This window comes from Hyla sarda, chromosome 1, assembly GCF_029499605.1.
Source record: "Hyla sarda isolate aHylSar1 chromosome 1, aHylSar1.hap1, whole genome shotgun sequence".
NCBI classification, from domain to species: Eukaryota; Metazoa; Chordata; class Amphibia; order Anura; family Hylidae; genus Hyla; species Hyla sarda.
Window position 1 is genome coordinate 216570143 of NC_079189.1, and position 13497 is coordinate 216583639.

Here is a 13497-nt window from a genome sequence, read left to right on the forward strand (position 1 = left end):
CTGACCAATGGATCCTAAACACTGTGATGGGTTATCTCATAGAATTTACTTACCCTCCACTTCAAACTCCCTGCCCTCATCCTATTCTGTTTTCAGAGACAGATCAGATTTTAATAGATTTGGAAGTCTTGGAACTCCAGTTAAAAAATGCCATTATTCCAGTTCTCATTCATTCCCCCGGCTTCACAAGCAATCTCTTCTTAGTAAGGAAGAAAGACGGAGGTTTCAGACCTGTTATCAATCTAAACTGCTAAACAATTTTGTGAGATATCAACATGTCATGATGGAAGGTATCCATCTATTGAGAGATCTTTTAGTTCAAGAAGATTGGCTGATAAAAATAGATCTCAAGGATGCTTACCTAACAATTCCCATTCGTCCATCTTCTCAGACCTTTCTTTAATTCATCAGGAAACATCAAAAATGGCAATTTACTTGCCTTCCTTTCAGCCTTTCTTCAGCTCCATGGTGCTTCACAAAGTTGATGAAACCAGTGGTAGCTGCTCTAAGATCTCGCCATGTCCGTCTCATAATTTATCTAGACGACCTCCTTATCATGGCTCCTTCTGCCGATCTTGCCAAACTTCATATGGACTGGACCCTTTCATTCTTATCCAATCTCGGTTTTCTCATCAATTTCGAGAAATCTGCCCTTATACCCACTCAGGAATCGGAATGAATAGGTAGCGTTTCTAAGTCCCAGTCTGTGCTTCCAGCCTATAAATCAGCTGGTACTAGCCCCTTTGACAACGTACAGGCGGAGCTCCCCATCACCGCTATGCATTCTCGGAGCCTCAGGCTCCGACTGTGAGACGTGCCCACAATGGGCGTCATGTGGGATGCGCCCAAGTGGCGGTAACCCGGAAGCCTGCCTGTATTTAAGACGCAAACTACTATACATCAGTGAGTACCTTACTTTTGGTTTGTCAGACAGTGTTTTATGCTCCTTCTGTCTGACTAGGTATGAATATTAATTCAATGTTAAGTGACTATTCCCTGGTCTTCTTGTTGTAGGCAGCACTGTATCTTGGCACTATCCTATCCACTGTAAGTACTTGTATACATTTACATCAGGAAGGGGTAAGTCTCCTAGCTCTGCATCCTAAGGGTCAATTCTGTTATATTTTTTTACAGGTTGGACCCTATTAACAGTGGAGGATCAGGAAGAGTCAACATTTGTTTGCATTCTGCCACCCCTATATATTAGGCATTGTCCGTTGAGCTGGTTATTATACCTGCGGGGTTTATGTGCATAATTGTATAGTATCAAAGGGCTGTGTTTAACGCCATGGGCGACATGATGGTTGCTATGGGTTACGGCCAAAATTTCAGTTATTTTGGAACATCTCTTGGTGCATAGGCATGCAGGGCTTGCACCAATAGTATGCTGACTCTATTTCGTGGAAGAAGTTTGGTTGCTAAGGGCAACCACCGCTTTATTGTCTGTTGACTCAATTATTCCTGATGTGGCCATCAGGCTGCTGGTTACTGTATGTTGTACTGAATTTAATCAAACTGAACTATATTTGCTTTATATTTACCCCTGATGAAGTCTGGTTTGCGTATTTTACTAACTAGACAGAAACGTGTTGGGTTGCTCTATAAGTAGTAGGGGTTAATACCTACATTCAATTTGTAGTTTAAGATTACAGTCATTGTCAGAGTCCGACCGTGGGAACTCTAATTATATTGATTTTATCAATGGTGATAATAAACACATACACTGACTTATATGGTGTTGTTTTATTAATATATATTAAAAGCTAAGTTTTAAGGCACCTATTTTCACAATTATTAATAGTGTTCATTTAACCTCTTAAGGATGTAGGGTGTACCTGTACGCCCTAGGCCCGGTGTTTAAAACGGGGTCACGCCGTGACCCCGCATCACATCGGGTCGGTCCCGGCTGCTAATCATAGCCTGGACCTTGGGCTAACAGCGCGCGGCATCGATCGTTGTGCGGCACGCTGTTAACCCTTCAGACACGGCGATCAAAGTTGACCGCCACGTCTGAAAGCGAAAGTAAAACGCTTCCCAGCAGCTCAGTTGGGCCCGATCAGCTGTGACGCAGGCGGAGGTCTCCTTACCTGTCTCTGCAGCGTCCGATCGTCGATTGATTGCTCCAAGCCTGAACTACAGGCTTGAGCAATCGAGCCCCTATCTGACTGATCCGTGCAAAGCTATGGCTTTGCAGGGATCAGCATAGGAGATCAGTGTGTGCAGTGTTATAGGTCCCTATGGGAGCTATAACACTGCAAAAAAAAAAAGTTAAAACAAAATGAACAAAGGTCATTTAACCCCTTCCCTAATAAAAGTTTGAATCACCCCCCTTTTCCCATGAAAAAAAAAAACTTTGTAAATAAACGTATGTGGTATTGCCGTGAGCAGAAATGTGAGAACTATAAAAATATATCGTTAATTAAATCGCACGGTCAATGGCGTGCGCGCAAAAAAAAATTCCAAAATAGTGTATTTTTGGTCACTTTTTATTTAATGAAAAAATGAATAAAAAGCGATCAAAAAGTCCGATCAATACAAAAATTGGACCGATAAAAACTTCAGAACACGGCACAAAAAATTAACCCTCCAACCGGCTCGTACGCGGAAAAATAAAAAAAGTTATAGGGGTCAGAAGATGAGAATTTTTAACATATACATTTTCCTGCATGTAGTTATGATTTTTTTCCGAAGTACGACAAAATCAAACCTATATAAGTAGGGTATCCTTTTAATCGTATGGACCTACAGAATAAAGATAAGGTGTCATTTTTACCAAAAAATGTACTGCATAGAAACAGAAGCCCCCAAAAGTTACAAAATGACACTAATGTCACTGCAAAGTAGAATTGGTGGCGCAAAAAATAAGCCCTCATATGGAATTTTATGTGCAAAATTGAAAGCCTTATGATTTTTAGGTGATGAGGAAAAAATGAAAATGCAAAAACGGAAAAACCCTGCATCCTTAAGGGGTTAAATCACATTAAATGCTGACCCGTGATTGGTTACTCACAGGAGTTGTTCAGCATTAGAATAACACGGCTGCTGGGTAGTGTATGGTATTGCAACTATGCTTCAGTAAAGGCTGACCTGCAGTACCACACAAAACCTGCAGACAGAGGTGGCCCGGTTTTCCATGAAAGCTATGTTATCCTAAATCTTTATCTTAAAGCCTTTAAATATCTTAAATCTTTCTAATAGTTTTAGTAGGTGTACAGTAACACTGATACACCGACAACCTCAGTTACTTTCTTCTTCTATCGTCGCACTACAGCTACTTCCTTTACGGCTAGCGTACTGGCCTTCGCCCACAACAAAGATGGACGCCTACTAACGCTGTGGTGGGCAGGACGGGATGGCTGCGCATGCGTACTGAGGTTGTACAAGGGGAAGGAGGCTTCTGAAAGTAGAAGCTACTGCTGATACCTGGAGAGGAGAGCTCGGCTGTGCGGAGGGTGTGATAGACCGGCTCCGTGATGTGAGTGTGCCCCGGCGGGATGGTCGCTGTGTACCTGGTGGTGTCTGGGTCATCATGTGTATGTACCCATCCTGCCCTGTTACATGTATGGCCTGAGGGGGGTCTACATTATGTGCAGCTTGGCTAGGATTCAGTACTGTATATGAAAGACCTAGTTCAGTGGTCTCCAAAATGTGGACCTTCAGAGGGTGCAAAACTACAACTCCCAGCATGCCCGGACAGCCAATGGCTGTCCGGGCATGCTGGGAGTTGTAGTTTTGCAACAACTGGAGGCACGCTTGTTGGTGCCTCCCTGGTATGGTCAACTTTCCATGCCCTGCCTTACAATATCACAGTAAGTAAGTGCCAGACAGCCCATAAACTGGGTCACTGCCTGTGTGGGTGGCAAATAGGAATAACATGTCAGCGCCCCCTCACCTGTGCCACCTGGAGATGCTTCAGGAAGGTGAGTAAGAAATGGTTAAATGTCTGCTAATGGTGGCCAACTGTTCCCTTTCAAGACTGTACACCACAGTACCCCAACCTGCTGTTGTAAAACCACTGTACTTATTGTTTGCTGTCTGGGCATGCTGGGAGTTGTAGTTTAGCAACCGCTAGAGAGCCACAGATTGGTGAACAGTGTCCTACACAAAGATGAGTGTACTATATAAAGGAGAACCCCACCTCCACCCTGCAGCACAGTGTTTCCCAACCAGGGTGCCTTCAGCTGTTGCAAAACTACAACTCCCAGCATGCCCAGACAGCCGAAGGTTATGGTCCTACATAAAGATCAGTGCGCTATATAAAGGAGAACACCGCTTCCACATCCAGCCAAGCCCCTAGTATGGGGTTTCCTAACCATTGTGGGAAACAACTCCCGGACAGCCGAGCCCCTGGTACAGTGTTTCCAACAAGGGGGCTTTCAAATGTTGGAAAAACTACAACTTTCGGCTGTCCAGCCATGCTGGGGGTTGCAGGTTTGAAACAGCTGGAGGCACCTTGGTTGAGAAACACTGCTCTAGTAGAATATCATTAGCTCAAGCTGTTCTCATAAAGATATAAAGGGCATCGCCGCCTCCACCCTGCAGTATAGAATATCATTAGCAGCGCTCATGAAGACCCTCTTATTGGGGATTGACAATTAAGGTACCCCCCCTTTTCTGGTTCTGGAAATGTAATAGTATCTCTGGAGCAGACATGAATGTACAGTAATGTATATTATTGGGTGATCGTAGACCCTCACCATGACTGTGTTTGCTGATACTTGTGTATTCATTTGGGATCCTGCAACTGGAGGAAGGAGTCCCAAATCAGACCCTCCTATAAGCCGGACACAAATCCCTGATATCAGTGCTTGGAGTTGTATTTGGGGGATTTTAGGGGGTTGCTGGGTTATTTTTTTTTTTTTGTGGTTACTGTTAGGGGTGTAAGAAAAAATCGATTCACTCGATTATCGTGATTTTTCATTTGGCGATACTGTATCGATTCAAAATATTTTTGAATCTATCCTTTTAGGGATGTGGAATTCATATCTTCCGACGCCCGGGACATGCAGTTCCGGGCGCCGGGCAGGTGAATTTTTCCGTCTCGTGCAAGCAGGGCCGCACCTGATAAGGGACCTGTGAATGATCCCTGGTGGGCTAGTGGGGTGGATTGTCCCCCCCTCCCCCGCGCAGTGCGATCGCGGGAGGGCGATCCACTGTGCAGGTAGCCGGAGGGCTTACCTCTGTTCCCTGCTGTCCGTGGCTCTGTCATTGATAGATCCTGGCTTGACTAATCACAGATCAATGGAGTTCAATAGAATTCTATTCATCTGTCTCCTAAAAGTCTAATAAAAGTTCAGATCACCCCCTATTCCTATAGAAAAACATGTAAACATATTTGGAATCACTGCGTGCGTAAAAATACCACTATATCGTTTTTGAAACTGAATCGGGATATATCGCGATATATCATCTCGTAAACAGAATCTGGATATATTGTATCGTCATACGTATCTTGCCGATTCACACCCCTAGTTACTGTTACAGTGGCAAAGTCCCCCCCCCCCCCCCCCAATGATAGCAGATAAAGGGGTGCAGCTGAGCTCCCTACAATTCTCTACTCCAGGGGACAACCTTAGGATAAAATAACTTCTCTTAGCCCATCTATATAGAACAGACGACCATAAGGCTAAGTTCACACTACGGAATTTCCGAGTCGAATTCCGCTTTGTCATTTTGGTGAAGCAGAATCCCATTGCTGATATTCCGGTGTAGAAAGGATTGGTGGAATCTGCCTAGAATACCTGTCTATGGGGAAGGTCATGTGTTCACAGTCCTTCTGAATCATTTGGCGCTGGCCGCACTTGGAATCTCCTAATTTTTCCGTCTGGAGAGTCTGTAGTGTGACCACTCTTCATCTAAACACCTGAGGTATCTTTACTACATCACCATGATGGCAGCCGTGGAATGTCACTAGTATGTGATGTACATGTTCTGGTAATTATATATTCACCAGTATAAGCAGGAGGCCTATGGTTTCTATGCGTCCATCGCCTTAAGGAGGGTAACTGGATAATTGTTCTCCTGCTATCATTTCAATGGCAAGAAGTAGGAGAGCGAGTTTTTCCTGTCTGCTCCTCTTATTAGCCGCCTAGTTTACTAATCTGTCATGACTACTGCTGTAAGATTTGGACAACAAGCGGCGCCCTTCTTAGGCCAAGTTCACACGCCAGAATTTCTGCCTTGGAGATTTCTCTGCAGCAGAGTCCTGTTTGAATTAAACGGGATTCTGCTGCACAGTGCACGCGGTAGAATTTCCGTGTCCGCAGAAAGAATGAACACGTCCATTCTTTCTGCAGACTCCGCAGGGAATGCATAGCCGTCTGAGACTCCATGCTGACACTTCGTCTTGTGAACATAGCCTAAGGCTCCTCTTACATGGGGGAGAGGCTGCCTCATACAGTGGGGAGAACAAGTCTTTCATACACTGCCGATTTTGCAGGTTTTCCTACTTACAAAGCATGTAGAGGTCTGTCATTTTTATCATAGGTACTCTTCAACTGTGAGACAGAATCTTAAACAAAAATCCAGAAAATCACATTTTATGATTTTTAAAAATGAATTAGCATTTTATTGCATGATAAGTATTTGATACATCAGAAAGCATAACTTAATATTCGGTACAGAAGCCTTTGCTTGCAATTACAGAGATCAAACGTTTCCAGTAGTTATTGACCAGGTTGGAACACGCTACAGCAGGGATTCTTGCCTCCTCCTCCATACAGACCTTCTCCAGATCCTTCAGGTTTTGAGGCTGTTGCTGGGCTATACAGACTTTCAGCTCCCTCCAAAGATTTTCAATTGGGTTCATGTCTGGAGATTAGCTAGGCCACTCCAGGACCTTGAGATGCTTCTTACAGAGCCACTCTTTAGTTGCCCAGGCTGTGTTTCAGGTTGATGTCATGCTGAAAAACCCTTGTTCTCCACTGTACACCCTTGGACTAAATACAAACTATGGTAATCTGTGCTCATTGCAGGGATCCTCTACTGAAAGTTAATCGGCGCACAAATGATACGATAGCCTTGGTCGATAATTGTCCCATACAAAAGGGCATTCAGGCATATAGCATAAAGACCGGTACAGCAGTCAAGGATGGATATAACCGGAAACTGCTTTAGGGTACGTTAACGTGTGAATATTTTGCTGCAGATTCTCTGCAGCTGAATTTGCTGTCCAGTGAAGCCAATGGGAAGCAAAGTTCAGTGTATAATCTGCAGCAAAATAGGGGGATTTTACACATGCAGCTTTTTTGTGGCAATTTGATTGTTCAATTATTTGAGCCAAAGCAAAAAGTGGATTCAGAGTAATGGGCAATATAAAGAAGGACTTTATGATATTTATTTTTATAGCATCCTTGGTTCCAGGGCACTGTACATATAAGGGTTAAAATACATAAAACAAATGGAGGTACAATTAATGTGACACAAAATAAGTGGCACACTGATATAGAGGGAAAGATGGACCCTGTCTGCAAAGGGATTACAATCTGCAAGGAAGGGAAACAGTAGGTGGGGGGGGGGGGGGGGGGCAGCTGGTCGGCTATGGGAAGTAGCCCTGACTAGGGCACTGGCTGCAGGGCTACTGTAGAGCATAGGCTTGCTTGTAGAGAGGTGCTTCAGGTTGCTTTTGAAGTTTTTGATGATGGGCAAGAGCCAGATGAGTTGGGGTAGCAAGCTCCATTGTATGGGGGAAGCACAGGAGAAGTGTTGGAGATGGGTTTGTGCGGTGCGGGCGAGGGTATGGCACAGATAAAGGTCTTGAGGATCGGAGATTACATAACGACTGATATCTGGAGATCAGGTCAGGGCTGTACAGTGAGGACAGGTTGTGAACAGCCTTGTATGTCTTAGGGCAGTTAAAACTGAATTTGTTGGGCAATGGATAGCAGTGAGGGGATTGGCAGAGGAGAAGAGGGATAGATTAGTCAGGCAGCAGAGCGGAGGATGGATTGCGGCAGAGCAATAGTGTTTGATGGAAGGCCACAGAGGAGGATGTTGCTGTAGTCCTAGCAAGAGATGATGAGGACATATACCAGCAGTTTAGTTGAGGAATGAGCAGATTCAAGAAATGTTTTTAAGGTGAAGGTGTCAGGAGGTGGTAAGGGTCTGGATATGTGGTTTATATATCTCCTTCTTGCTGGATCCACTTCTGCATTTGGTTCAAGAAACTGAATTGGCATAAAAAAATAATAATAATAAAAGCTGTGTGTAAAACCCTCTTAGATTATCATGGAAACCATCCAGACTTCTGTACTGGCAGGTGGATGAAAAGACACAATCTGTGTCTGTAATCTTTATAATTCAATATTCCCCTGTAATAAGCCCGACACAGGTCTGTCTTCTGCCAGTCTTCTCTGCCCGCTGGTAGAATGTTCACACATGTTTTCTGCTGGCCTGTTCCATACACAAAGAACCTGTCAGGTAGAAGAAAGGCTGATGAGATCTGGGATGGGCTGGTTTTGGCTAGACCTGGACCTGATCTTGGCTGCTGCACCCCAGATATCTGGTGCATGGAGCGAACTTCGCTCCATACCGGATGACTGGCTATGCGAAGGCTCGTGACGTCACGTCCATGCCCCGCTAGTGAAGTCCCTGCCATGCCCCCTCAATGCAAGTCTATGGGAGGGGCCGTGAAAGCCGTCACGCCCACTCCCATGGACTTGCATTGAGGGTGTGTGGCTGTGACGTCACAAGCCTCTCGCGATGCACCCGTCACTGTAAACGAAAGCCGGGTGCAGCAAGGAGATCGCGGGGGTCCCCAGCAGTGGTACCCCCGGTATCAGATATCTTCTCCCCTAGAGAAAGAGCGGAAAAAGTGCTACGAGTTTGAAAGGAAATCCGCTCGTGTGAACTTACCCTAAATGTGTCAGCATGCGAGAAAGTCATTGTATGTTATTCTGCAAAAGAGTCTTTTGTTTTTTGTTAGTCTTGGAATAGAAGAAACCCCTACATAATAGGCTTAATGTATACAAATGATATAAAAGCCCTGTACTGGAGAAATGAAACTTGGATTCTGATTGGTTACTGCTTCTAACCTCACCCTTCTAGTCACCTGGTTAAACTTGAACAGTAACGCAGCACTCTATTTGTTCAGGTGTAATAATAATAATAATCGCATGGTTTTATTTCTTTAGTGATCAAGATGGCTTCATTAGGCCACCATGCTCATTGATATGAAGTATCTGTGGTGGCCGAGTCTTTTACACTTCTGATGGCATCGGAATCTATGCTCCCTGGACAACCCAAGCAACCACAAACCAAGGGGAGAAGGAAGCTCCGGAAGGACAAGTCCTTCACCAGTGACACTGAGGGTGATGGCACTTTTGTCTTTGAAGCTAATGAAGCCTGGAAGGATTTCCACAGCTCGCTCCTCCATTTCTATGAAGTGGGAGAGCTATGTGACATCACACTTAAGGTAACCTCCTTTCTTACTACTGTTGGAATCTGGGTCACATAAGTGATGGTGTTACTAAGTATGCTTGTTGTCAATCTATTGTGAAGTGTTTAAAAAGAACAATCCTAGGCCACGCATGCCACCAATTACCATCTGTATGATCACCATCTGTAGGGTATCAGCCGGACAGCTCCCCCAACAGCAAATACCGGGGGACGGAAGAGGAATTTGTGTGTCAGTTCCTCTGTTGACAAAGAGGGAGATTTATCAAGGGATTTAAGCCGCTTTTTGTTTACAAAAGTCGCACAAAAAGTCTCCCGTGCGCCTAAGCAATTTTTTTGCGACTTTTGTGGGTAAGCAAAAAATACCAATCTGCTTTACCTAAGCAATTTTCAGTTTTTACTTTGCAGTGGTCCAGGATTTATCATTGCAAAAGTCGCACGTAAGCAAATAAGTCGCAAATCCCTTTCAGAAAGTCGCAAGTGTAAGCAAGGTCAGACCTGGCTTATAAACTTGCCTGAAAGCATTTTCTAAAAGTCGCACGTGAGACTTTTTGTGCAACTTTTTGCACAGCTCCGCTCCCCGGCACCCACTCCCATCTACCACCTGCCTACAAGGTGTTGGGACTACAACTCCCAGCATGTCCTCACTGTAAGGGCATGCTTGGAGTTGTAGCCCGGCAATAGCTAGCAGGTGGGTGGTAGTTGTGGGCGGGTGGTCGGGGAGCGAAGCTGTGCAAAAAGTTGCAGGTGAGACTTTTTGTTTGACTTTTTTTTAAACTTTTTCACAGGCATGTTGGGACGAGCGGGTAGATGTACAGGAGGGTAACAAGCTTGTCACCCGCCCGCACATCTCCCGCCCACGCAACACTACTACAACACTACTACAACTCCCATGTCCTTACTGTAAGGACATGCTGGGAATTGTAGTTGTGCGGCACGGGGGGAGTGTGTTAGATCGTCTGGCGGATGACAAGTTTGTCTCCCGCCCACGCCGCAAGACTACAACTCCCAGCGTGTCCTTACTGTAAGTCATGCAGTGGGGGCAGGTGACAAGCTTGTCACCCGCTTGCACATCTGCTCCCCCAGCCCTGCTGTATGACTACAACTCCCATTATGTGCTTACTGTAAGGACATGCTGGGAGTTGTCTTGCGGGCGGGAAATGTAGTAACCTATTTTTCTTGATTTCCCCCCCCCCCCTTCTCCTTTCAGATCCGTGTATCCTGTGGACTACGATAATGACCAGTGTTTTAAATTTTTATTTATTTATTTATTTACTTGACAGGCTTGGTAGTGGAAGTTGTCTTATGGACAGAATCCATTACTAAGCCGGGGCTTAGCGTTGGCACCAAAAACAGCTAGTGCTAGCCCCCGATTACCCTGGTACCCACCGCCACAGGGGTGCCTTGAAGAGCCACTAAAAACAGGCCCGGAGCGTCAAAAATGGCGCGCCTAGGCAGTAACAGGCTGGTGTTATTTAGGCTAGGGAGGGCCAGTAACAATGATCATCGCTCACCCTGGTAACATCAGGATGTTGCTGTTTGGTTGGTATCTGGCTGAGAATGAAAATGTGGGGAACCCTATGCGTTGTTTTGTTTTTTACAAAATAAAAAACGCATAGGGTTCCATGTATTTTTATTTTCAGCCAAATACCAACCCAACAGCAACAGCCTAACGTTATCAGGGTGGGCGAGGACCATTGTTGCTGGCCCTCCCCAGCCTAAATAACACCTGCCTGATACCACCTAGGCACAGGAGCACCATTTTTGACGCTCCGGGCCCGTTGCTACCAGCTCTTCCCGACACCCCTGTGGTGGTGGGTACCGGCTGATGATCGGGGGGGTTAGTGCTAGCTGTTTTTGGGGCTAACGCTAAGCCCCAGCTTAGTAATGGATTCCATCTAGAAGACACACACACAAGCCCTTGTTACAAAACGTTGTTACTATTAAACAAAAAAAACGCTGGTTATCGTAGTCCACCATATCTGAAGTGGCCCACAGGATAGACAGATCTGAAATGAAACGGAAAAAAAAAATGTAAAACACACACAAATAATTTTTTTTGCTTATGTGTGCTAACAAAATGGTATTCCAAAGTGATTTTATTGTCGCACAGAAAGTCAGTCTAAATACGTGTGACACTTTTGCGACTTTCTTTAGAGGATTTTTAGAACATGATGCGTTCTAGGCTGTTTTTAGATGGAAAAATGCATTGATCCTGAATTTATCAATTGCGACTTTTCAGCGAAAATTAGCATCGGGCGAAAATACGCTGAAATGTTTAAATACAGACAACTGTAGATCCCGAAGTCCGTGCGCAGAATTTTATCAAGAGCCGTGCGACTTTTGATAAATTAGGCGCACAATAGACCGGTCCAACGCTCTGTAGGTTGGTCTATATTGATGTGGGAAATGGACAAATTTGATAAATCTCCCCCTATGTATCTTTTCTTGGATAATTCCTTTACTTGGCTCAATCATCAGAGGTACAGCAGCCCTTCACTCTTACATTGTAGGCTGCGTAAGTCTTATTTTTGTATAAATGATACGATTAGCTGATGGTGAAGCTTTTTCTTGTCTGTCAGCTGATCGACTACCCTTTTACACGGAGCAGTTATTGGGAACAAACCTTCATTCAGCTAATAATCATTCTGTTGTAAAGGTCCACTGCTATGGTAACCCACAGATTTCTTTTGAACTGTAATTGCTGGTGAACAGCAGTCATGCTCCCTGTATAACCAGTAAGAAAACATGTTATTTACTTAGTCATTGTCCAGTGTCCCATTTAAGACCACATAGCACCTAGGACAGGATATTTTTGGAATAGATCAATTTACATAGTAGGACATTGTGAGCCCATTTTCTGGATAGAAACCCTTCCAAGCTTAGTTATCTGTGAACATTCCTGCTCAGTGAACTGTTAAACCTTTTTATAATACAACTTGTTTAAACGTTGAAGGGAAACTGACTGCAGGTTAGGGCATTGTAACCTGCTGATAGACCCTAATAGGGGAGCTCACATGTAGGAGGCATTATTAGAGGAGCCTTGAACTGCCCCAATGCACTGAACTGCCGTATTTGCATATCGGTAAAACTGATATTACAGATAAATTGCGAGCCATAGTAAAGGTACGACAATACTCATGGAAATTACCCCTATTCGCATCTATCAGCAGGTTAAAATGCTGATAGGTTTTGCTTTAAAAATATTACCATTGCTTTAACTGCTCCCAATGCATCAATTATGTCACACTTTTATTATGGTTGATTTGTGTTTGTCAGGACAGTGACCATTTTTTGGCAAATCAGATGAAGAACTTGCTTCATATTTAATTTAAAGGGGTATTTCGGCCAAATAAATCTTATCCACTTTCCAAAAGGGGATAAGATATCTAATCGTGTGGGGGGCACCGCTGGGACCCCCCCCCCATTCTATGGGGGTCCGCTGCTCCAGTCTCGGAAACCTCTGTTACTGGGGCTGGAGACGTGATGTCACACCCCTTTCATTCATAGGTATAGGAGGGGGCAAGATGGCTGTCATGCTCACTCCCATAATGTAGATAGTTGTCGGAACTTCGTCAACGGGTGGTGCGCGTGGATGAGGTAACCAGGTGTGGAAAAAGAAGGTCCCAGCACTCACCAAATGATGCAATAAATCAAATTTATTTGTTGTAGTTGATCTTAACAGGACGCGTTTCGGCGATGTACGCCTTCCTCTGCTGTCTAACAGGTTATACAGCAGAGGAAGGCATACATCGCCGAAACGAGTCCTGTTAAGATGAACTACAACAAATAAATTTGATTTATTGCATCATTTGGTGAGTGCTGGGACCTTCTTTTTCCACACATGCTCACTCCCATAGACATGAATGGATAGGACGTGACATGACGTCTCCCGTCCCAGAAACACAGTTTGCCAAGACTGGAGCAGCAGCCTCGCGGGTGCTGCATGGAAATCACAGGGGTCCCAGCGGCTGCCTCCCCCTGATCCAAAATCTTATCCCCTTTAGATGTCTTTGGCCGGAATACCCCTTTTAAGACAGGTTATCTACCGGGGGATCTACCATTGTCTGTAAGGATTCTGTATGCACATCTATTAGTGAGGAA

General features: G+C 44.7%; 2 protein-coding genes across 3 annotated transcripts in view; one reads left to right on the forward strand and one right to left on the reverse strand.

Moving 5' to 3' along the window:
• Nucleotides 1–3326: 3326 nt before the first annotated feature.
• Nucleotides 3327–13497, forward strand: part of KLHL8 (kelch like family member 8) — a 40029-nt gene continuing 29858 nt past the window's right edge. The window contains exons 1-2 of one of the 2 annotated variants that reach the window (XM_056568738.1): nucleotides 3327–3475; nucleotides 9132–9412. In XM_056568738.1, the coding sequence (XP_056424713.1) occupies nucleotides 9209–9412 (204 nt within the window). In that variant the 5' untranslated portion in view covers nucleotides 3327–3475; nucleotides 9132–9208. Of the gene's footprint in view, nucleotides 3476–3516; nucleotides 3534–9131; nucleotides 9413–13497 lie in introns of those variants that run through there. The other variant, XM_056568739.1, reaches the window with a different exon arrangement.
• Nucleotides 8356–13497, reverse strand: part of AFF1 (ALF transcription elongation factor 1) — a 161393-nt gene continuing 156251 nt past the window's right edge. Inside the window, exon 22 of the mRNA XM_056568736.1 lies at nucleotides 8356–8411. Coding sequence (XP_056424711.1) covers nucleotides 8371–8411 — 41 coding nt within the window. The 3' untranslated portion in view covers nucleotides 8356–8370. The remainder of the gene's footprint in view (nucleotides 8412–13497) is intronic.